The following is a 27,290-nucleotide window of genomic DNA, read 5'->3' on the forward strand; positions in this document are numbered from 1 at the left end:
TTAATGAAATTATCATCATCTGTTTTTTCATGACCTCGTTTTAAAATATTAAATTTATTAGATATATTTTTTGATATCATCTCAGGTAATCTCTCTCTTTCAGTGTTTCTAATTTCCTCAACAACTCCTTCGTTAAATCTTGCAATTAATCTTAAGCTCTCTTCTGCTGTTTTGGGTTCAGATGCAAGTTTTTTTCTCACATCGGCGACTTCAGTACGAAGTTCTCCAATACGTTCAAGTATTTCCTCACCAACAGGTGGAGGTTGAGCCGCAGCTATGCCAGTTGGAAGGTCTCGTAAAATCTCCCTTGTCTGTTTAGTTCTTCTTGCTATTTTTTTTGATACCGGAAGAAGATCTTCTTTGATGACAGTTGTAACTTGTTCAGTAGCTGCAGTGACGGGTTTAAATAGTTTTTTAGTGTCCTCTTCATACTCAACTTTTGCTTCTTGCTGCGCTTGTAGATTTTTTCTAAATGAGTCTTTGACAGGAAGAAATTTTTTAATTGCTTCTAATCGTTCTCGAGCTGTTCTTGCAGTATAAGATTCTGGATGTACCATTTTTATTATAACATAATAATTTAATTAATATCAGCAAAAGAGGAATACAGAAGTTTGATGATATATTATAAACACAGAAAGAACATAAATCCAAAAATAGAAAAACCACCATCAGAACTTGAATATTACTTGAAACATAGAACAAATTCCGAAGATTCAGATGAAGATGAAACAGATGAAGATTCCCATGATTCAGATGATGATTCCCAATATTGATAGCAGCAGAGAGGGGCGTCTACGGTTCTGTTTGGGACAAACAATAATCGTAGACGTGGTAATTGACCTCTATGAGTGGTCACTATTTTTTTTGGTAAAACACAAGGGTGACCATTCCCCTAAGTGGTCTGTTCACCCTCTCTGCTGCTCCGTTATATCGGCTATATTCCACCCGCTCTAGATTTCTACCACTCGCTCGCTCAATCTCGACTTCCTCTCACTCTCTCTTGTATACTTCAACTCTCTCTCTCTCTCGCGCGCGCGCTCGTTCTCGATTTCTCTAAATCGATGTTGATTAATCCTTATCGATTTCTTTATATCGCCATTGACCATTCTCTTTCAGATACTTCCGCTTGATTTTGATTACTTTTTTCATACCTTTTGAATGATTTTGGCGTTCCATAATGAATTACTGAATAAAAAAATGTAATACCTCATTTGAACTGGCCTCGTACTTGTTGAAATGTTTGGGTTTGCGCTGAAAGGACGCTTCGCGAGCCAAAGGGGGAAGCTGTGTAGCTCTCTTCCGTCCATCGTCAGTGATCTGAAAACAAAGTAAACATTCAATACTCACGTATCCCCACACTTAAAATGATTTTCGACTGAAAGAAAAAGCAGTATACAGAATATAAGTAAAAGTGATGAGAATTATAAAGTCAGACGTCATATTTGAGCCTTCATAACTTGCTTCCATTCAAATTAGCAATATGTTATTTTTAATCAAAAATAATCTAGGATTTCTAATAGTTGCTGTTTCGTCGATAACCTTCTCCGATGAATAAAAAAAAATTTACTGTTGGGTTAAGAAAAAAAAATACTATAAATTTACTTACATAATTGTACAACAAAATGTATTCATGATCTTAAATTATATTCACATGCTAAAATATATCTTGTTCCTGACATCACTGAATACAACAAAATGTATATAAAGATCATTATTTGAACCTCTTTTTCTTCAGATCCCGGATCCTCATACTTTGAACAAAACGAAAAAGTATGCATCTCCTTCAAATTTATACCCGTATAATCATTTTCAAATCCTTTGTCGAAAATCGAATGTCCAGTCGTTAATACACACACCCCCCCACCCACACCCACACACACACACATATATATATATATATATATATATATATATATATATATATATATATACACATACATTCGTGTGTGTGCGTGCGTGTGTGTGTGTGCGCAACATATAAAATTCAACCAAAAGAAGAAACATTAATTGATACAGATAGATAAATAGATAGAGAGAGAGAGAGAGACAGAGACAGAGATAGAGACAGAGAAAGAATGACAGAGAGAGACAGACAGACAGACAACAGATAGATAGATAGAATGATAGATAGATAATATACCGCATGATTGTTTCTTTTTGAAGATAAAGAGACTTTAGACGTATAAACAAGGTATTTTTCTTTATTTACAACTTCACATTGATTGATAAACTATCTTAGCTGATTTATTTTTGAGGAATGTAGCAATTTAGAACATCTAGAAAACATTGGGACTGAAAAGAGACAACGCTGTCTGGTCTGAATAAAGTGTTATCCCTTTCCCAATCTGAAAATGGATATTTTGTCTTGAAAAAGGTAGGACTGCTTTCGTTTTTGTTTTATAGCTTATAGGTGTATGTTTCAATATATTATTTTTTTAAATATCTCATAATAAGAAAAAGGAAAAGAGATGGAATTAAAATATAATGGATAAAATAAATTCAGTTTCAAACATCGGATTAGTACACATGGTTATAGGTTCTAAGAAAATCCAATACTAATGTGTTTTAGAATGCGATTACCTTAAAAACAAAAAAGTGAAATTTCAAAGAAAGTTTAATCGCAGACTCTTGTAAATGCTGGGCTGTAATATGGATCATAAACTATTGCAAATATTCATATCCCGGATATCTACCATGGATCAGCTTTCAGATTTCACTCTAATCCTGTTACGTCAACTTCACACCCAGTCAGCGTTATAATTCCCATATTGAAAGAAACCTATTTAAATTCTCGTTGCATAACTTGAAGAAGAATGAGGTTTAATAAAATGAAAAATAAATTTATCTAACATGCAATATCAGGTACTGTTATATCTCTGGCTTGAATGGGGATATTCTGTCAACAACAGTGCTTTCATCCAGTTTTGAATTCCCTCCCGACAGTTTAATTCTTGCCAAATTTAGTCACATAAATAAAAGGGTCTTCAGGGTCAACATACCAGTCTTCCATATGACGGTGTAACCTGACAACAGCTACTTGCTGATGTGGTTGTGATTTTCCAACTTTTGTTCTTTCGCATAATAGATAAATGTCAGTGAATGTGTTTCCACAAGAATTTTTCGACGGGTGGGGGGAGGGGCAAATCCATTTTCTGGGGGAGGAGAGGGTCTGCATATATACATAAAGTTAAGTGTCATTAGGGTCTACATATATACGTAAAGTTAAGTGCCATTAATTACAAATTGGCAACGCACGCTGCTTACCAAACAAACCGTATCCAGGACGGCTCTTTGCTTCGCTGCACTACGGGGACTTAAATGACCATCTACAAAGAAATTATTTTCTTTTCTAATGTCATGCGATATCAAATAAAATATTACGAGGCAGTTCAACCACATACAGTCAACGTAAATGCGTGTATTCACTGTCGATATAACATCTAAACGCGAGCAATAAGGCTTATTTCAAGCAATAAAGAGGCAAGGTTCTCTTTTTCTGATAAGAAAGAAAACTTTCTCAATTGTGTATTAAGTAAAGTTCGTCGCAGTCGGAAAAACATGCAAGGTTTAGCATCAATGATCTTAGATACATCTAAAAGTCTACACCTGCATTATTTAACGAATACGACACTAATTTTGTACACAGTCAAAATCTCTATGAAGTATTTATTAGCCAAAACTTATTCAGATATATGATTCATTTTAGTCATCATGGTTGACGGGATCCACTGCAAAGTTTCACATTTTCAAACAAGGTTAAAATTTGTAAGAGAATATCGTCCCCGGATTTTCTACACTGGTAATACTTGTTGTATATTAAGACTGTATGTATTTTAGGGAGAATGTGAATTCCTGCAAATTTATTTTTTCATATCTGAATAAAGGAATTGATTTGGGTTTGAAACTATAAAGCTGAACATGTTGACGTTCGTCTCTCAGAAGACTGTGAGTTTTGCATAGTAACTATCCCTTTCTGGACTTCAGAGATAAATTAAGAAGAACCAACACAAAAAAAACTGAAAACACTTTTAATGTTTCTTTATATTTAAAAAATGTCATATGTGTACATTCAGAAAATATTAATTTCTTCACTGTGAAAATTAATTTCTGTATTTTAAGAGCCAGCAAAGTTAGTGTGATTTGTGTTATTTCGAGTTCATTTCTGAAAAAAACTAGATCAGTCATTTTCATTAGCTGTCTGTTTCTAAAAGCACGTGGCTTTCCTAATAATGATTTTAAAAAATAGCTGTCAACCAAGTGGATGAAAGACGTATAGGTGTGTGTTAACTTTTTCAACATCTATGAGAGTTGAAGAGCAATAAATATTACTACATACATTTCCCTTTCTTAGCACTTCACCAAACCCCCTGAGTAAAATGTATTGCATACTGTGCAGGGACTGACAGTACAGTAATGTCAACGTACGTACATAACGATGACCCCTTTGCTGCGCTAAACAGAGCATCTTTGCAAAAGTTTGATTCAGATTGACATATCAGTTGCAAATTAGCAAGCCGATAGAAAGGAGGGGTAAAGGAATAAAGAAAACAGGCAAAAAAGAAAACAAACAAACAAAAAAGTGAGTAAGTAATATAAATAACAATTATGACACATAATAAATCTATTGTTACGTACTCAATCTGAATGGCACGACACGATGTTTTCTCAATATTTACTTTTTCATGGAGAGAAAAAATTATCCACCTAAAGAAACACTTTTTCGCTATTTGAGACAAACATGTCATGCTAGGCACTCCAGAGGAATGTTGTACTGCAAGATTCCTTATATGATATAAACGTGATAGTCCATCTCATTATGACACCGATAAAAGCATTTCAACTCTGTTGTGGCCTTGTGTTTGTAATGAAATGTGTAAGTTATTATTAAACGTAAGCCTGACATGGGAAAAGTTAAGGTCATAGTTAACAACATGTGCACGCACCACGCACAAAGGTAGTGTTAAGATCTCGGAGATAATTGATTGAAATTTATAACTTCTTTATAGTTAATAGTGCAAACAATCCCACTGACAAACACAATAATCTATACAAAATGCATTGTAAACCTCTTATTATGTGCTATACAGAACATAACTTCATCGATTTTGACGTATTAAAAAAACACAAAGTCAGTACAATACGTAATGCATATACAATACATTGTTGCATAAATAAACTGATAAATTAATCAATACTGGCGATGTACGGTCAGTAAACATATAAATCCGGAGGGTGGAGAGAGAGAAAGAGAGAGAGATATCATTTTATAATATAATTGTTGCAGTTTAAACAAACTTGGTTTCTGATAAAACAAAATAAGAATCAATACAAGATTTTCTTGGTGTATGTAGGAAAGATTAAGACAAAATGTTATTCATTTACATCATTATTTACACAAAGTACATATTTTCTTTCACGCCGTTCGTTTTCAATATGTCTAGCAGTTTCAGTGCTTAATGGGTGTGATGAAACCCTTAAAACAAGCCTTCCTGTAGCTGGCATTATCAATTATTCCAATATAGAAAGCAGTTTAAAACATATAGTTTACATCTTTATTCATATATAATGTTTATAAAGCAAATGCAGAACTCCAGTGTAAAGTGTCGAATTCTGAATTGCATTGAACCTTAACGATGAATGCATTGAGCATTAAAATTGTATTACATTTAAGAAAGAAAAGTCCTTGTGAAGGGTCACTTCGACCTTTCATATTTTCTCCCCCAGTTCAGTGTTAAAACTTGAAAGGCTAGAATTTATGACCGAATGAGATTCGACCAGAGCATTGCTAAGCTGTCCTGAGAAAGTAAACTTTTTAAATCAGTTTAAAAAGTTAGCTTTAATCCATCATATAACCAAAAATCAGTGGGCAATTAATATCTCTGAATTTTTGCAAGGAGCTGTCAAGGACGTCTATCATAATATGGCACACTTAATTAGATGATTACGACGCTCTCAAGAATGAGCTGTTAAGGCACTACGAGATATCGGCTGAAAGTTTTCGCAAACTTTTCAGAGAGCCATCTAAGCGAACAACGGAGACACACGTGCAGTTTCATACTCGCGTACGCGTGCTTTTTGATAAATGGATTAAAATGACAGATTGTTGTTGTTGTTGTTGTTGTGGGGTTTAACGCCATTTTTCAGCACGATAGGCTATACATGGCGGCCAGTATTAATGGTGGAGGAAGAACCCGGAAAACCCTGGAAAGAACCACCGACCCACGAGAAGCTACTGACAAGCTTTCTCACATGCCCACATTGGCTGAATCTTAGACTCGAACCGACGCAGACAGAGGTGAGATGACAGTGATCCGTAACGAAGAGCGCTTTAGACCACTCGGCCACTCGGGGCCCCAAAAATGACAGATACTTTGTTCACTTATAAAGGCATACGGGATAAGATCTTGGAAGAACATATCCTCAGTACGTATCGGAAAGACCTGATCGTATTTTAGCGGAGCGTGATTTAGCGACCTTAGAAGATATCAGTGTGATGGCTGAGCGATATGAGAGTGCACACTCTCTCCCAGTCATCTGGGGTGGCAGGGACTGACTCAGCGTCACTGACTTTAGAAGATCTAACGCTTTGGCACCTCATAGGCTGAATGCTCAAAATGGTGAGAAGCCAGGGGCTGATAATCCTAGTCGTAATCAGTTCCGTGGCCCAGGAAAGACCCAAGGGGTAGATAAGGGTACCCCTGGTAAAAAAGCTGACGTTGTATGGTACGGCTGCAACAAACCTGGTCATATTCTCAAAGACTGCAGGAAATATCGTCCCACGATAATTGCAGTGACATCAGGCTCTGGTAGTAGGTGTAAATCAGTAGAATGGTCGAAGACAGCAACTGCTACGGTAAATGGAGAGAGGGCTACAGTGATGTATGACACCGGCTGTAGTTATCCAGCCTTGGTGGATAGCAAATTTGTCAAATCTGCTGATTATAAAGGTGAGACAGTGGAAGTCCAATTTGCTAACAGTACTAAAGAATCTCTTCCGGTTGTATACGAAAGGACGAATTGAAGCAGCGTGCTTGTCAGGATTGTCGCACGACATAATTTTAGGATGTAGGTATGTGTTGCCAAAGCATAATCCTATGACGTGTACCCCATAGACAATTTGCTACCTGGTGAATTAAGGAGACTTCAAGAGGAAGATTCTACCATTAACAGGATACGCGGGTATGCAAAGGAGGAGTCCGTGCGGAAGCTGCCAGACGGTGAGGTAGAGTTCGTGATGGAACGGGGTATCTTGTATCGATACGTACGAAAAGGATCCGAGACGTAAAAGCAAGTGATTGTACCTCGATCTAAGAGAGAAATGCTTTGGCTAGCACATGAGAGTCTACTTGGTAGTCACATGGGCGTGGCAAAGAATAGAGGAAAGTTAGTGAGGGATTTCTACTGGCCAGGTGTGTATGGGGATGTAAGGAGGTTTTGTATGTCGTGTGACAAGTTGCACCTAATACCTCACATCGCCCAGTGCCACTAGACCTCCCCCTCCCTCCCCACTGATGAACCTTTCTCGAGGGTGGCGATGGACTTGATAGGTCAAATAAAGTCTGCGCAAGAAAGTAGGATTCGTTATGTGTTAACGATTGTTGGTTACGCTGCCCGATACCCGGAGGCCGTTGCGTTGAAAAACATTGATTCAGTTACGGTGGCTGAGGCTCTTTTAGGAGTTTGCTCCAGAGTTGGCGTTCCTGAAGAGATGCTAACTGACCAAGGGACACAGTTTGTTAGCCAGGTAATGGAAGAAGTGAACCGGTTACTTTTCATTAGGCACCTGACTAATACTCCGTATCACCCGCAGTGCAATGGTCTAGTAGAGCGTTTCAAAGGGACGTTGAAGCAAGCGCTGAAGAAGTTGTGCGAAGGTCGACTCAAGGACTGGGATCGATACCTTCCAGCGATATTTTTCGCGTACCGCGATGTACCCCAAGCTAGTCTAGGATTTTCACCTTTCGAACTAGTTTATGGGAGGGCAGTGAGAGGATCCATGGCTGTATTGAAACAGTTATGGACGGATGAAAAGGCATCCGAGGAAGTATATGAAACTTGGCCCAGAAGAATCTCTACGACGCACGGGGACGTCAAGCCAAGTTCTATGACAAGAAGGCGGAGGAACGAAAGTTTGAAGTGGGTGACAAGGTGCTGTTGTTGTTACCGTTCGAGCACAACAAACTCCAAGCATCCTGGAGGGGACCGTTCTTTGTAACGGAAAAGAAGTGTGAACAGAACTACCGTGTCCAGGTAGGAGATAAATAGAAGTTGTACCACGTTAACCTTCTTAAACTGAGTTCGTGGTTGCTAAAGTTTTGACTGAAGAACCCCACGACAAGGAGGAATGGCGGAAGTACGTCCTCGTTGTCCTTTGACGAGGGATGAAACCTACGTCGACGTTGTCCTTGATGTAACGTTAACGTCAGAACAACGTGAAGAGGTGGAGGAAATACTCCACGACTACTCAAGTGTTTTGACAGAAAGACCAGGCATGACGGTTTAAGAAGAGTTCAATCTGAAGTTGCTGGATGGAACACCTGTGAAACTGAAACCCTATCCACTACCTCATGCGAAGCTGGAAAATGTACGGGACGAAATTAGAACTATGCTTGACTTAGGGGTCGTTGACCCAGCCGAATCTGCGTATAGTTCACCGGTTGTTTTGATCCAAACGAAGGTTGGTGATCACCGCTTTTGTGTCGACTATCGGAAATTAAACAGGATCACAGAATTTCAGGTCGAAATGTTACCGGATCCGGAGTCCATATTTGCCGGAGTAATCAACGCCAAATATTTCTTCTAAATAGACTTGTTCAAGGGATATTGGCAAATTCCAGTTCGTAGGGAAGACCGTCCAAAACTTGCCTTTGCAACACCTGATGGGACATACGAATGGATAGTCATGCCGTTCGGGGTTCAGAATGCGCCCAGCATTTTCACCCGAATGATGAGGAAACTGCTAGAACCCTTAAGAGGGACCGGAGTTTCAAATTTCATGGAAGATTTGTTATTGGCGACATCTACTTGGGAAGAACACGTGGTCTTTTTGAGAAAAGTTCTGGAACGACTTAGACAAACAGTGCTCACTGACCGACCATCTAAGTGTCACATATGATTTCGGAGGCTGACTTATCTAGGACATATACTCAATGAAGAAACATTGACCCCAGACAAGGAAGAAGGCTCCGTCGAAGGTTATTTGGACAGACGCTTGTGATAGAGCATTTCAAACTTTGAAGGATAGGTTGACGTCAGACGCCGTAGTGAGACTACCGAACGTGACAAATGACTTTGTCTTACGTACTGACGCTTCTGACAGGGGTCTTGGTGCAGTTTTACTGCAAGAGCATGATGGGAACTTATTTCCGGTTGCTTAAGGTAGCGGGAAGTTGTCACCAGCAGAGTGTAATTATTCTGTTACCGAAAGAGAATGCCTAGCGATTATCTTTGGGATCTCTAAATTCCAGCGCTATCTGTATGGGCGAAAGTGTATTCTGGAAACTGATCACCAGCCACTTACTTATTTGGCCCAAGCTAAATTGACAAATGGACGTTTAATGAGATGGTCATTATTTCTTCGGCAATATCAAGTTCAAATGCGTTACATTAAAGGAAGCGCCAGTCTAGGAGCAGATTGTCTGAGTTGACTAATTGATGCTGAGGTGAAGGGGTCATTTCAGGACATGTACACAATAACTTGAAATGCAACTTCAAAATTCGGAGAGCAAAATCCCAGATTTTACTCTTAAGGGGGGGGGGGGGCTATGTAAAGTGTCGAATTTTGAGCTGTACTGAACCTTAAAGTTGAATGCACTGAGCAATAAAATTTTATCATATTTAAAAAGTCTTTGGGAAGGGTCACTTCGACCTTTCTTCTTTTCTCCTCCATGTCAGTGTTAAAACTTGAAAGGCTAGATCTATGATTGAGTAAGATTCGAACAGGGCATTGCTACGCTGTCCTGAAAACAGAAAACATTTCAGCTACCAACCATAACCGCTTGATTAGAACACATGTCAAATTATCATTTTCAAAGAGAAATTGATATGCCCCGTGCTTCATAGATTCTATGCTCTCTGAAATCTGACGGAAGAAATTATTATATTGTGAAAAATTTAGGAACCGCTGCTTGCGATAGGTCAGAGTATACTAAGTCGTACACTTTGAAATTAATGTTAATTTAAGTTACGACCTTAGTCGAAATTCTTTAGTCTTAAAATTCCTGAGAGGAGACGTTTGACACCGAGAACGCCTAAAATGAATAGTGCTTTCCTAGTTAAATAAGAAAAGGGGACCATGTGGCGTCTTGTAAGAAAAGACAGGGTTTAGAGCTAGGACGCAAAATGTCCGAAAGAGAACACTATTAAGGTACACAATTTTAATTTCCCACGTAATTTTCTATATTTTATTTGTTTGTTTTATTCCATTGTGTTTGATATGACTAGAATTCATATTATGCATCGTTTATTCAGTTTCATGGAAATCTGTTGATCCTAGAGTTGTCATGCAATTTATCTCTTTAATTTTACAGTTACAAGTTTATTGATAGTATTGACGATAGCATGTTGTCCATGTTTTCATGTGTAGGATTTCATAGGGTTATATGAAATAATTTCCTTTGTCTGTTAGGATGATTTTGATTATCGTGAATTAACGATAATCGCATATTTATATCTGATTCTGTAATGTTTAAATAATCTTGTAAGTTAGGGATTGTTTATGTGAATTTTATGCAATAGTAATCGAGCATGTGGTAGCGGCGGTAAAGAGATATGGTAACGTTAGATATACCGCTAATGTGTTAATTATGGCCTATCGTTGTGAAGTGAGGGTGATGTTCTGTCGAATTGGTTCAGAATTTATATAGTGTGGATAGTTAGTTTGATTCTGAGTAACGTAAGTGAGGGACTTTTATATACATGTAGAAAGTGGTATATATAGAGATTTAGGGGTAATTTTGTACTTTAAGGAACAGCTTCCTGGGGAGAAACGATACAGTCCGAAGACGGAAGTCCGAAGAAAGAAGTGACGAGTTCAGAATATAGGACTAGGAAGTCTATGAATGGGTGAAGTGTAGAGAATAGGAAGGCTTGAGGAAACAGGAACACGTTGATACACGGTCACAGAAGAAAGGTGATGCAATCAGTCGTGGACATTGTTCTCTTTTCATCATTCGTTATTATGATGAAATAACTCAAACTTAGACACGTCTGTTAAATTTTGTTGACATAATTTAGATTGAATTGGAATTGCCGCTATTAATTTGTTTTGAATAAATTTGTGTTTTTTTCTCATGTCTAAATGGGCTCGTATTGTATTATTTCTTCCCAATATTCTTGCTCAGTTCTCTGTTGAAATTTTATCTTCCACTCCCACCGGGCTGTAATATCGAGGGAGGTCATCCTCTCGATAACGACAGCCATAATTCAATTATCCACCCCTCTTACTAAGAGGGCGATATTACATCCAGTTAGAATAAACTATGTCTTTTAGCATTTGGTTACAAGGCGATAAAAAAGAAGATATCTGTATTGAATTATGGTAACACCAGACTTCTCCATCCTTAGATCAGTATTTATTAGAATCCTAGATTTTATAATTCTCTCCTTAGCAATCGGTAAGCAATAACTGGTACATTTTTTTTAAGAATACAATTTTATATGATTAACAATTCGAACCAGTTCTTAACCATGCGCATATAGCTATTAACATAAAGTGGGTATCTTTCCAGATCTCCATATACAAAAATATTGTTTTTAGATGCTTTAAGATCTTGTAGCCACTTTTTGTGTATCCGTTGACATTTTCGGCATCCAAAAGTCCCCAAATTTCACAGACCTAAGACAAAACTGTAGGTACAAAAGTATCAACAAATAACACGTTATATTCACTGGACACTGTACATTATTGGTGTTATTAAAAAGTAAGTTCATTGTCTTGACACCCTTGCTGGTAACAGCATCTGTCGCACATCAAAACGAGCCTCAGCTGGTAAAAAGAAGTCGTAAATAATTAATATTATCCAAAATGTTCGAACTTAAATAAAACGTATGGCATTCTAACTATTTTGTTAAAAACCATGACCTTTGTTTTATCAGTATTAACAAATATAAGTCCATCGTACACAGTATGCGTATAATTTATCAAGGGATACATGTGAACCATCTGTTATCTCTGAAAATATCACCGTATCATCAGCAATCACTAAAAGATAAAAAGATGTTTATTCTAAAATGATACCGTCTTTATATTGTATTGACTGTGATTTATAGAGATAAAACCGACAGGGGGAGATGCTTTCTTCTTGAGGAAACCCGAGTGAACAATCGAAATAAGAATTTGACTTTAGATGCTTTACACGTGACTACACTGAACAGTAAATCGATCTTGCTATCGTTAACATTTTTCTAGTCACTCCACATTTTACTAATTTTTTTCCATAGAACTTTCCTTTACAAATAACGAGAAAGCCTTTTTTTCATCGAAAAGTATTTTAATGAAAATATTTTCATATAAAAACGGCGTCTTTTGTAGTTTTATTCTTCTTAATACCAACGTGTGCATCAGTAATACCATCCTAACTAATGACCCATGAGGAGAGTTCTTGATTTAATATACTAGTGACAACTTTTTCTATACAGTTGAGCAATGTTAGCCTTCTATAACTATTTGCATCGAATGGATCACTTTTTTAATTGGTACAATAAATACCTTGCTCCAATTTGAAGTTTAAATACTGTTGTAATAATATCATATTAATCGCTTCAGACAAAATTTAATTTGCTACAGGTGGAAACTATTCAATAATTTATTCATTGAAAATCAGGTTGTTTTATGTTGTTGTTGTGGTTTTTTTTACAGCTTAGATAAATTCTTCAGTTGCAACTGGAATGTCCAAATCTGCTAATATAGGTAATCAGTTCTACCTTCGTCTCGTATCTTTATGATCTGATTTCATGGAGCAGTATTAATTTCTGGTAAAAAGATTATTATATTTACTTAAGTTATATGATTATACACATTCGACTTATTCAGTACTGATCCATTTTCTGCTATTTTAAATAATGGTCATGCAATTGGTGACTTGAACAATGCTTGTCCTCTCCCGTCTCAATCAACATATCCGAGCCCTTTTGTTTGTCTTTCTTTCTGTGAAGACGATATTTCTTCTACCTTTTCTTGCGCTTTTCGTTACACAAAGTCGACTATTCCACGTATAACTTCCTTCGATTCACAAACCTGATACTCGAAAATTGCGCACATGAATTCGAAATTACCAAAACACAAGGACTAACCGATATAGATTGACATCACCTAACGGTCTTTACGAGGAATAGAGATAGATCTCTACAGGGCATTTATCTGATTGAGTTTGTCCCTGTTCGTGTTTTCACGACAGTCCAGAGCCCTATGTACAGGCACGTAGCTATGTAAGCAGGTATTTGAGATCTACTTGAGGATTACCTGATGCAAAAAGTTAACTCAACAGCGTCATTAATGTTTAGTTTTAGTTCCCTTGTGAACATGTATAGATAATCCATACTCTTTGCCCACTTTTATATATACATAATCCTAATTATAGGCTTACATCACTTAGTGCCTGGTTCATAAGGTATAAGCATGTCTGTACATTTTCCAAAATTCACACGAGCCCACCCCACCCCAACTTTTCTCTCTCTCTCTCTCTCTCTCTCTCTCTCTCTCTCTCTCTCAAACACACTCACTCACTCACTCACTCACAAACGCTCTTATCCACTCAGATAAAACGATATCAACACTTCAATGAAAAAATCCTAATACAATCACGTACTTCTAAACACAGTCAGTACTTATGTCTCTAAGATCATCATATCAAACATGTTTCTACGATTGCGAGGAAAGTAAATAATATCCAGCAGGCATAAAAGTAGGTACACATGAATTTATGTATCTATCTATGTGTATCTATGTGTATTCCAGTCTATATTTGTATAAATATATTTATATCAATTCTATCTACCTGACTTTTATATACTTTCACTCTGTGTATATCTCTGTGTGTGTGTGTGTGTGTGTGTGTGTGTGCATCTACAAGAATATATGTATCTGTATATTTACCTATCCATCAACTAGTATCTATGTATCTAAAATATCATCCACCCACACCATTTTCCACTTTTGGATCATCTGTGTAACCTCCTTCTAGTTTGACACTAAATATGTACACTCCGAGTTTCAAACCGGTATGGGTAATGGGCGTTTTAATTTCTGAGATTGACCCTTCAGCATTACACAGATATCACACTGCCCTAAATACATCAGGTGGTCATGAAGTCCGCGAATATATTTGCTCTTCCATTATAATGTCATAAAGGAGTTACTAAACGAGCCTCACCTCTTTTATGTTTAAAAAACGAATTACACGACCTCTGTTTGAGAAACAATGCATTATTTCAAACCCGTTTTCTGTTTGTTTAACGATATTTTTGTTCGATATAATTTTTAATTTCTAACAGTGATTTGACTCTTAAGTTTCGTTGGACTTCAGGGCACTTGATACGTTATTGGCTATATCATGCAGAAGTAACGTATGCTAAGTGCATTTCAGAAGGACACGCCTAGGCGGATGATTTTGACATTAAGGGCAAAGGTCTTGCCTGTACAAAGGATAAAGTGTAATATAAATTGCTGAAATGTATAGAATTGTCCTATACGATTTGAAAAGACAGTTTAATTATTTCTAATTTTCATTAGACCATGCATAACGAGCTAACTCTAGAAACCTGAAATAGAAATACAACTTTATGTACAACACTAAATATTTTCTTCACAAATATATCTATATCGTACGTACGACCTATTATCTTTCCTTTTCAAGAAAAATTAGCATGATAAACTTGTCAATATCAGTGTGTTGTATATGGTTCTGTTTATTGCCAGTTTTCAATACAAAAAAGTAAGGAAAAATAATAAGAAATCCAAGAATAGAGCGTATTTTTTAAGTTCTTATTAAATGATTAATAAAAATAAATTTTTAAAGTCAGGAGTCGAATTCCACCAACCCACTCCCCCTCCCCATCCACACACACACACACAATCGAATGTCGCTACAACAAATCATGTATTTCCTACGTACAGAGAGTCAAACATCTAAGAACTCCAAAACGTATTATGCGGCACATACAGTGAACATATCACAAAATTTGATAAAATCAGCAAAATTTATACCCTATCAATTTTTCAGACTTTTCTTTTGGAAAAGAACTACTCAGAATATATACGAAGTATGCGTTACAAAATCGTGTTGATTACAACAATATATTTTTGCATATTCATGATTTGTTTTGGTTTGAAGGGGCTGTTCGACATCTCCAGAAATGCTTACAGGGACTCTAGTTATCGAGAGTGATCATCATCAGCTTTATGAGTTGGCAGTAATGAGAGAGAGAGAGAGAGAGAGAGAGAGAGAGGTCGTTTTTGAAAAAGAATGGTGATAGAACGAGTTCTTGACCCAACTGAATTATCTTCCATATATAACAATTTTACCTTCAGGAGTGTTGCAATCCTAGGATCCGTCTCCTGTGCTAGGATCCGTTTCACGTTTTTCCTAACTTTGGCACTTTTAGTTGGTTTCTTTTTTGACGGTTTCATGTTCTCGGTATAGACTCCAAAATGGATTACACTTCAATACCCTGATTTACCGTGATCATCCGTTTTACGATCAAATAGTCTCCATATATAATTGTTTCTGCCTATCACGCAGTCGTTTTATAGACCTTTTTACGCCAGTGTTGACAGCTATCGGTTAAGTGTGGATCCCAACTGCAATTTGGAATGACTGTGCGCAGAGCGAAAAAAGTACATAAAAGTTATTTTTTCTAAAGTGGTTCCATTTTAATACGAATAAATCAGCTCCACACAAAATTAATGTTGTTTATAGTTGTCGTTTCTAACACCACCATAAGAAGTAACGGTGTGTATATTTCAAAGGGTTCCGTCCAGTTAAATTGCAGTAACACTCACTTAATTCTCCCGAAGGAACGTCTCCAGATATAGAAATCAATAACAACAAAAAAATTAATATATCCAACCGAGATTACAACACAAAATAATATTCAGATTTTTAAGCTTCGATGAGCAATAAAAGATTAATAATTCTCCTCACACAATCAAACGACATACATTTAAATGAATTATCACCCTAGACTTTTGTATGAATAATGTAAAAGGCATACAATTCCGAGCTATATTTACATTCAAAAACCTCAGTTCACCCACTGTGTGCTCTCTGTCGTGGTATCAATCAACATTTCTCGAGAGATATTAATACGTTTCGAAGCTCGCGACGTGCGGTTGAAATGAAATCATATATTTTCATGTCACGAATTCCATTTGGAGTCTCCCATTTGTTACCACCACCAGCCAAACCTAGAAATCGGCACAATTAGCACGCACAATGTTTTTAGCGTACAAAGGTTACTTTGAAAGGGGTCACACACACACACACACACACACACAAGACAGCCACGCCTACTGATTAATATATCACATTATATAAAATCAAAGTATATTTATGTGGGAGACTTACACCGTGTGGATTGTTATACACTTTTAGTGCATTCTAAAACTTTCGTGAAAAATGATTTCAAAACGTTAAAGTTACGTCGATTTGAAATTGTAAATGATATATGGTGCAGACCGGACAGATGACGGTCCGAATGTCCGACAAAGTGCTATTACTCGTGTAAATCACGTGATGCTCACACCTTTGTCATCAAAAGCATTTTTCAGCGGTCCAATGACTGCCTGTATTGGGATTTGAAAGACACGTTAATACTTTAGTGGCGCTGTATTATAATTCTGTTCCACCCAAAACCTGGTTGTTGTAGGGTTTAACGCCATTTTCAGCACAAGATAGGCTATATATGGCGGCCAGTATAAATGGTGGAGGAAGAACCCGGGAAAATCCCGAAAAGAAACACCGACCCACGAGAAGCTACTGACAAGCTTTCTCGCATAGCCACATTAGCCGAATCCGAGACTCGAACCCACGCAGACAGAGGTGAGATGGCAGTGATCTGTAACGGTAAGCGCTTTAGACCACTCGGCCACTCGGGGCTCATAAAAAATACTGGTTGATTTTTCACCTGAACACAGAAGCGGTTACAAATATATCATGTATGTATGGGGGAAATTATTAGATGTCTTCGCCTTTTGTAACAGGTATTAGGTGTTCAGGCTGAATGGTTTCTAATATGCAAAATTAAAGCATTACCGCCCAGTATACAAAAGGTTGGTCGTTAAGGATATTCTTGCAAGTATTTATCCCAGACAATAGCAACCTATCCCCAATAATCTGGCTCAAGGTCGACCTTCCTCACCAAATATGTTACCATTCATTGTAGTCCATATAACTTTAACAGAATTTAAAAATGTGTTCTTTCTATATTTTAGTTTGTTACACTTCCTGTTTACATTTATTTGGAACGAATTTATCTTCTAACGTTTTGGTGTAATTTTTCATTGTTACATTTTTCAAACGTTAGTTGGCACTATATAACTACTGCATTGTTCAGGTGCCGATAAACACTACATACATACATACATACATACACACGTACGCACACACACTTACACATACATACATACATACATACATACATACATACATACATACATACATACATACATACATACATATGGCGCTTCAGTACTTAGAAGCCAATTTAGTGCTAAAGCAATGCGAAGACGGTGCCCTGCCAAGAGACATAGATTGGTGTCAAACCAGAGCTGGCATAGCCAATTTCAAGCTAAGACTGCACTAATTGTGGTTATTGAAAAACTCCCTGCCTCACTCCGACCACCACCCATTTCCTAACAGAACTATAAGAGACTACAGAAATCATGGTTAAAAAAAGATGGGAGATAATGACATGAATACAATTAAACGGTAGGAACACACACACACATACACATAAACGTACACACACACACACACACACACACTGCATTTTCCTCGTCAAACTAGAAGCGTATGAGTTCGCCCTAATAAGAATAGCAATGAAACATTATTCCAAATTAAAAGAAGAGTCCAAAATGTGCCTGATATGACTCGCCTTGCTTACATAACTGAACAGTTGGCTTGATATGACTCACCTTGCTTTCATAACTGAACAGCTTATGTAGTATTGTAAGAACACAACCCTATGTAAACTATCTCCAACATTTACATCGTGTCGATTTTACCTAATTTTCTATAGACAGACAAGAATTATTTACAATATTAAATGCATAATTAATGTGCATCCTTGAACCTATCCAACATACTTGACAAGTTTTCTTTAACTCGGATGAAAAATATAGTCTCCAGAGAAGCAACAAGTTCAGCCAATAAGATCTCACTTATTATAGAACATAACCAATGCTTTGCTGATATATGTTTAGTCGGAGCAAAATCCGATAGGAATTTTGTCCCTAGATTGGTAACATGCTCAGCCAACCAGATACAAGATTACCTCATACAAGTGCATGGATCAAATTCATCCAACATCAAGATGGTATCAACCTATTTACTATGCTAGACCATAATTCAATTAAAAAAATACAATTTCTTATGCGGTGGGGAAAAAAACCTAGCCAGCGATATGCTAGATAGCCCCAATGTTAGACATAAATCTCGTTCAACATCTTTCCTATATTAACCCACTTGCCAAGTTTGATCAAAATTTGGATTAGAAATAATGTGTCTCGAGTCTATCAGACTGACGATGACCTCAATGATATGTGTAGCGGTTTAGGTATGAGGACACTCTGTAGAATGGGCATACTTTGTTTCACTTATCATTTAATTCTATCTGTAGCTACAATACTAATATCAGTCAAATGATTGTTATAGGACTCACGGTACTAATTCAGTTCACTTATTAAACCTAGACAAACACTATTATATTTAAAAACTCAATAACTTTAAATTTTTGAGTGCTCAACATCATACCTATATCTATCAGCATAGATGCATCCTGGATGACAGCTTCTGTGTAGAGTAAAGGCTATGAGCCGCAGCAATTTCTGGACCAACAAGTGTTTGATACATGTGCTTTCAATTCCGCACCAAAGAGTCGTGTGCTAATTTCAGTTCCAAACTCAGGATTGTTAAAGGACTGAAAGTCCATCAATAAAACAATGACTCTGTTTTGTTCAGCTACAACTATGGTAAACTCTCAAACGATTCTTTTATAAAAATATGTCTTTCATTATCAGCCAATCCTGGCCAGCCAAATCCATATATGCTCTATTTTAACTTAACCCATTTTCAGACTAGCTCCCATTTTGCCATACACTTAGTACCGTGTGTCATATATATATATATATATATATATATATATATATATATATATATATATATATATATATATATATATATATATATATATATGTATATATATCTTCGGATGATAAACAGTCTATGTGCCAAGTATGACAGAAATCCATTGACAATTAGAAAACTACTTGGGTTCACAATATTCTACCATACACTGCACCAAACCATAACTTAACACAAATAAAAGGGTAATAACTCTTACAGAAACCACGACAGTACAGTGATTGGTCAACGCGCGCATCTCCTGATAATGACCATAAATATGTAATAACTATCAAATGAAATTACGAGACTAGCTGTGTTTGCACAGTTATGTTGTGTATGTATGTATGTATGTATGTATGTATGTATGTATGTATGTATGCATGTATGTGTATGTCTCTCTGTCTGTCTTTGTATGTATGTATGTATGTACGTATGTATGTATGTTCCCATACATAATTGTGCGACTAAATGCATTCACAAGATTATGTCTACACTGGATCCAGCTGGAAATAGAATGAGATGATAACTTCAGTTGTATGTTAATATATACATCTGCACATGACGGCCATACTGTACACAGAGTTTCGCAATAAAGAAAGAAAGCAAGACTAGTTGTGTTCACAAAATTGTGTGACGGGTGAAAGGACAGACAGATGGCTGAACACGATGAATGTTCTATACCCCACCTCAGATGTGAAAAATTGTAAAACATGTGTTCATTAAAGAAAACAAAGTCAACAGAACACAGCATGATATTGTCAACAATGGGAATAACATAGTCACTGTCAATCCTGAAAACAAGCCTTTCTGTAAAAAATAGAACAAACGTGGATTTAGAAGGAAAAAAATATCGTCATGTATGTAAAACAGGGTTATTATAAATAATGCTTGGTGAGTAAGCGAATCGAGTTCGTGCTACCACTTCGACATGGAATAAAGATGACAAAGTTGTTGATATATACATAAGTAATCACTCAACACGCAAATAAGTAAGTTTCACAATAACAAATCTTCTGCTCGCATTAAGTATTGCCATTCCTGGCGAATCACATGAGTGTCTAAATTGCCCTGCTACTTACTGAAAGCTCACTTATATTAGTGCGAGTAGGAATGATCATTTGGCACAGTTATGGTTAATACAAGACAATGTATTACGAACCTACAAGACATATAATAATAATAATAATAATAATAATAATAATAATAATGATGATGATTACGACGACGACGATAATGATGATAATGATGATGGGACAATAGGTTTTGCATTTCAATAGAAAGACAATGGTTTGGGACTGACTGCAGTGCTAGATCAGAGGCACTCAGTTAAATGCTAGAAACCTTAATATAACAAATGTCAACGATGGACCCAACAGTACATAAATAAAGATTAAATTTCTTGTTATAACAATCACTTTGTGAGAACGAACAAGGAGAAACTGAAATTGTTGACAGGGGACTAGGAGAGACTGATATTACAAGTTGTTGACAGTTGACTTGAAAAATTTAGTAATACAATTTGTTGACAGGGGACTAGGAGAGATTGATATTACAAGTTGTTGACAGTTGACTTGAAAAATTTAGTACTACAATTTGTTGACAGGGGACTAGGAGAGATTGATATTACAAGTTGTTGACAGTTGACTTGAAAAATTTAGTAATACAATTTGTTGACAGGGGACTAGGAGAGATTGATATTACAAGTTGTTGGCAGGGGACTTGAAGAGGTTGATATTACCAGTTGTTGACAGGGGACTATGAGAGATTGATATTGCAAGTTGTTAGCAGGGACTAATGGGCTTAGAAATCAAATGAACTTAACTTAGCAAGAAGATGATATCGCACTGAAGACTATTGACACTACATCAGCATAACAGCAACAAATAAGCAAGCAAAACACAAGGAAGAAGAAAGAAAGCCTCTAACTTGAAGAAGTCTAAATTGACCCCATAGTAAAAGACCGTTATTTCTCGTTGCTTAATTAGCATGTTCAATTTTTAATTGTTAAAATTTGTTTATGAATATTTTAAGCGTGATCATGGCAAAAAGTTAAAATTAAATTTGGCTCTAAATAATTTTGGACAAGAATTTTCAAAGTTATTATATTATTCAACTACAATACGGTCGGTTGTCAAAGGTCTCTAGTTAGTGCTTGCAACTAAATCTTATCAACAGTCGATGGTGATATAAGATTGGACAGTTCTGTTTAAAACATTGATCAGGAGAACTGATGCATCCTTTGTTACAAAGAGGTATCCGATATTTCAAGGGTTGCTTTTAAAATACTATCTTTCCGCTGAATTTGTCCGTGTTTTGCAGTTGTCCACTTAAATAAGGTATTAGTTACGACAGGTTTTACTATATAACTACATAAAAAGCTACTTGGGACTGGTATTTTAAAGGCACAGTAACACCAGTAAGCTAGTTATTGCTAAGACAGTTGGAGATAAGAGCCTTGTCCATGGAGACACTATGGTAGCCGATTCATGCTGATCCAATGGTAGGATTCGAACTCGTAAACTTTTGAATGCGAGTCTGGTACCCGAGAAAGTACAGGTTTGAATCATACAATATGATAACCCGAGTTTGGTTACCGTGGTGTTCATGTAGAATCCAAGAACTTTTTGACAAACCTTTTTTGTTTACATAATGCATATTCCGTGAATATACTAATGCTTGACGTATACACTTTTCCTACCCAATATGTTTTTTTTTTTAATATTTGGCCCGGATTGACCAATATGCAAGAACTTTCTGTCTATTTTCCTTAGGACAGCAGAAACGATGTGCTAAACCAGAAAACTTTAGAATAAAAAGTCCAGTGCCTTAAACGGTGCCATAATGAGAATATGGGTGACACTTTTTGACATCAAAACTTTTGCTTGGAATGTTAATGACTGAAATATTTCTGTTTTGTATTACTTTGAATAAAGTAAAAACAGTAAATATTTGTATTACCAAGTGACCTAAAATTATAAGCAATTACTGGGAAGACAAAATAGCAGTGTTCTGCATAGCACCGAAAAATAAACAGCTTAAAATAATAGTTTTCCTCTTTTTTGTTTGTTTTATTTTGTAAATTACCAATATGTAAGCTACAACTTTTTGACATCAGTAGATACTAGCATATCACGTTTGAAAAGAATTTATGTTCTAAAATGGCTGAAACCTTTCTTAATGTAGTATCTTTATTTTGTAGCTTTTGTGATGGGATTATGTTCAGCAATAAATTTTAAAAAAATTCAGTTAAAGTAATTAGTGTGCTAAATTTGATACAGAATAGAACTGGCTTAGAGTTGAAACTTTCTGTGAGTCATTCTGAATAAACAAAACGTCTATTCATGACAATAGTTTAATTAATTCGAACACATCTATTATTGTGGTAGTTTTTTTAAGGGTGGTCACAAGATTGAAATGGCTTTTTAATGCGACCATTGATCGGTGTTGTCAAAACAAATAACACTCCCTTGTCAACTTGATGACATGTGTTAAAGAAATCCGTGACACTTTAACGTCCCTGACAGCATTAAAAATATTAAAGTAAGCTGATAATTGTTATGACTCAGTGGTTAGCATATCTGACTTACAGTCAGTGGCTTGCGAGTTCGAATCTGCCCAGACCAGGTGGACTGATGTGGCTTGTCTCTGGACAAGACACTAAAAATGGCTTCGTTTCCTCGGCACTAGGCAGTCTTGTGGTTCGGACCCCGGCCGAGTCATGCCAAAGACTTATAAATGTGGTTCTAGCAGCTGCCTCGCTTGGCGCTCAGCATTAAGCGGTTAGTGTTAGGATTGGTTGGCCCGGTGTCTAGATAATGTGACTGGGTGGAACATGGTACTACCTGTCTGCGGCATGATGGCCATCACTATAAACTGTCCCACCGCAGTTATCGTAGGGATATGACTGAAACTGTTAAATGTAAGTTACAAATCTAAATCACACACACACTCTCTCTCTCTCTCTCTCTCTCTCTCTCTCTCTCTCTCTCTCTCTCTCTCGACAGTCTTGTGCTACTGTTCCATTCAACACCAATCGGTCAGCCAACAACCAACATTATTTAAACGGGAGCGTTATTTCGAGGTGCAGGAAGACCAATGGAAGCTAGAGGTTCATTTTCTTATGAATAGTTGCTTCTTAAACGAGCAAAGGCCATATACCAGTTTGACTGTGATTGCCAATAATAAGTAATTAATTGGCCTTCACAAAATAAGTTTTGAAAGAAATTTACATTGTGGGCGAACCTGTACAATTTACGATTTCATAAATTAATGACTTCCTTCTGTGGTGCAAGAAAACACGCGAGAATCTAATCAATGATCATATTACAGGTCACACATCGTTAAACATGCTGAGATATTAATCATACAATTATTCTATATTGCCACGGTGTACGTTTGTACCTATTTCAGTACGAAAATCGATTGTCCGAGTCACGGTAAAATGAGGATTGGGACGTACCTTAACTAATAAGCAAATATTTGAAGAAGCAAATTAAAAGAAATCCGAAACGATCCACGGCGAGCAGCTCGGTCATTGTCAAGTAGAGGTCGTGAAAGCAAGATTCCATAAGAGTGTACTTTTGAACCGAAGCGTGTTCAGACATACATTGCAGTCGAATAGTTGGTTATTTCTAATATACGCATGGGTACCGTATGCGTGTCAAAGATTTACTGAACACACTTCTGTTTCATGAGAGAGAGAGAGAGAAAGAAAGAAAGAGAGAGAGAGAATGGTAAACTAATAAAACCGATTAAATGCATTATTTTTTCAGTCTAGTTTCAATCGTTATTAAATGAATTTCATTTTTATCTCTAATATTACACTCATAATTTAATAAGTGCACAATAATAATGTTCTATCAAACAAAGGAACTTCGTTATGTGGTTTAAGTTAGCAGCATTTGAATGTAGAGGACCACCGTATTCCCTCTTTCTTTAAAATAAATATATATATGGCGTGATTGGAAGGAATTTTAATTACAATTTAAATCAAATGCATTTCCCTTAACGGAAAAACAAACAATGAATGAGTCGGATACAATAGTTACGATATGTACGTCTCTTAACGTTTGCTATGTTAGATTATAAAAGAAAGCAAACAAGGAAACGTACGTCTAAATTCCATAAAATTTTAGTAAGAAAACGTTTCAGTTCTGCATTTACTTCCGTCATAAATACGTCATTATCAGTCATTTTTTATATATAGTACTATTAAGAAATAAATTCTCTGCATGGTAAATGTATAGTTGCAAAACACTTAATTCATAAGTGCAGGAATGTTGGTATTCTTACATAATGTAAGATCTAAGTGCACATATTATGTTTGGTATCCAAGGATTAATTAAAACTTTTTGAGCCAGGTCGTACAATGTATTTTAAGTTTATCATATATTTTCGGGTGGGCCATTAAAGTATTCAAGAAAAAAATTGCGACTTTAGAAAAGTACAAGCAGTAATATGAGAGTAAAATATTGCATGAGACAACTTATTATGCAGTTCCCATTTATGAAATCAGTATAGATTTGTCTCTTCTGTCACGCTCTTGCAATTGGGTACAATTTAAAGTTCTGTGCTAACAATGAAAAAGTAAATAAAGTAAACCCAGGAAATTTTATCGAATGCTACGTCTCACCGCTTTCCCAGGTACGTACATAATCCCCGAAAGTTAGCTTATCCAGTTCAGAAAGAAAAGTAGGTCAATTCAACCTTGTATTGCTGTTAATATCAGTGATAAAAGTGAAAGCACAGCTGCATCGCCATACATACAAAATAGTCCTGAAAACCGAGAAACGTGCATTTAGCGATAAAGTACATAGGGCGTACTTTGCAAAGGAATTATGATTGCAGGATATATGCAACTACAATATGTTTGAAAACTCTATTTTGTTGAAGTATCGCATCAAAATTGTACTTGCTCACCAATAATATTGAAAATGTCCACAAATCTATTTGAAGTCGGCCCTTCATTAAGCTATTAAGAGTATGAAGTATTTGCGCAGACACTGCACAATGCATGACTAACCGATGTTATAGCACGATTCCGCCGATGCGGAAATAAAAACAATCCCAAACTTGAACAAGCTTTCATCGAGATTCACCTGCATGAACTCGATAGGAATATGATTTATTTTTCAGAAATCGTGAGCATAACATTCGTCATGTCTTTAATCCGCTGACAGACGAGACGAAAATACGTCGTTGCTGAAATTTGACCTGGATATGTCCATTTGCATCCCGAGACACATGATTATACAGATCTCGTAACCAACATGTCAATGACATAAATTATGAAGCGCCACAGCGGACATAAGCTGGTCAAATCAGAAAGTTGCAGTTGAAATTTCGCTGTCGTATGTCGAGAAATCCAATATCACGTGTTGGATCAAATTGCATATCCTTAAAGTTCCATTTTCTAAATCGAGATTTTAGATTTTATACAGTGGTGGTTTCAAGTTCTATTTCCTATGTCGACGTTTTACAGTGTATATTTTGAATTACACAGCGGTGGATGAAATTCCAATTTCATATATCGAGAATCCCTAATTCACACGTTGTTTGTAACTGCTGTGATGAAAGTTCCATTTCATATGGCGAGTATTTAGATTTCATCTGTTGAATTTCACAGCGACGAGAAGCAGCCTTCATGTTTAAAAATAACGCGGTCCGTTCACGAGAGCGACATCTAGCGAAGAAATTCATAATAATTCTCGACCTGTGAATGGTAACTTCCAAACTGTAAATGCATGAAAGATAATGGCGCCTCATAATTGAATACACGACTGATATATCTTAATACTAGATATTATTTTGAACTGTCAAAGCTGACTATGTGCAATGTTACTTTTAACACAAACACATCATTTCACCATATAAAAATAAAACAATTCTGACAAGCACAATAAAATGTCCAATCACCGATATGTAAATTAAACAAATACAATTTAAAAACTCAACATGCGAGATGGAACTTTCAGCACAAACAATGTGATTCAGCATGTTAAATTGAAACTCTCGACATTTGACATTAAAATTTTAACAACCGCCGTGTAATTCAGAAGATACAATCTAAAACCTCGACGTTGGACATCGAATTTTCAACCAGTGCTTTGTAATTCCACAGAAAAAATCTAAATGCTCAACATATGAAATGGAACTCTCTTTGAAACAATACGTAAATTAGGAATTCTTATGACATTGAAATTTCAACCACCGCCGAGTAATTCAAACGAGAAAATCTAAAACCTCGACATAGAAAATATAACTGTCAAAGACTTCTGTTTAATTCAACAGATACAATCTAAAATCTCTACCTAGAAAATGGAACTTCAACGACAAGCAATTTTAATACAACTCGTGAAATTGGAATTCTGGAAATATGACATTAAAAGTTAAATGGCAACGTTCTAGTTGGACCAGTTTTGTCCACTATGGCGCCTAATAATAAATGTCCAATTATCAAAAATGGGGTGGTGAGGGTCAGAGGAAACGTGGACTAGTATAGTAAATAGGACGCACTGTAATCAGTACAGTCTGTCATTGGTAGCAAATATAATTGTAGTTTACATGATTCATTTTTAAAAACTGTAATTAAGGTTGTTAGTTCAGACACGATAATTACAGGAGGGTACTTCAAAGAAGATTCCACAAAACTACCGATAATAATCGAGATAAAGAGTAAATTTATCGAAATTTGAGTTTTAACGAAATTATTGTATTCTAAGATTCAGTATTTTAATGAGTTGTCATTATATCTAACTACTGCAAAAGTAATCCTACCTATATGAAAAATATAGATCACACCAGACTATATTTCTAACAAACTATCTACTTCAAACCTACCTAGTTACCTACCTACATACATGCATACATACATACCAAACTCTCTAAGTACCTTCCTACACATCTACGTTATAACCTATTTTTCTTCACCCCAACCCCCTTCTTGAT

General features: G+C 36.3%; 1 protein-coding gene and 1 long non-coding RNA gene across 4 annotated transcripts in view; both read right to left on the reverse strand.

Annotated features, from left to right (window-relative positions):
- The window catches only part of LOC149784915 (uncharacterized), a 133,841-nt gene that overhangs the window by 42,860 nt on the left and 63,691 nt on the right, over positions 1–27,290 (reverse strand). For 2 of the 3 annotated variants that reach the window (XM_089978508.1, XM_089978509.1), the window contains one exon: positions 1,207–1,317. In XM_089978508.1, coding sequence (XP_089834634.1) covers positions 1,207–1,317 — 111 coding nt within the window. Of the gene's footprint in view, positions 1–1,206; positions 1,318–15,523; positions 15,974–27,290 lie in introns of those variants that run through there. The other variant, XM_089978510.1, reaches the window with a different exon arrangement.
- LOC149784916 (uncharacterized) lies at positions 11,561–14,224 on the reverse strand. The gene is made up of 2 exons (XR_016425325.1): positions 14,096–14,224; positions 11,561–11,986 (listed from the first exon to the last, which is right to left on the reverse strand). It is a non-coding gene; the product is annotated as an uncharacterized LOC149784916 (long non-coding RNA).

The sequence above is a fragment of the Sinohyriopsis cumingii genome, chromosome 13, assembly GCF_028554795.1.
Source record: "Sinohyriopsis cumingii isolate HCF-2022 chromosome 13, ASM2855479v2, whole genome shotgun sequence".
NCBI lineage: Eukaryota > Metazoa > Mollusca > Bivalvia > Unionida > Unionidae > Sinohyriopsis > Sinohyriopsis cumingii.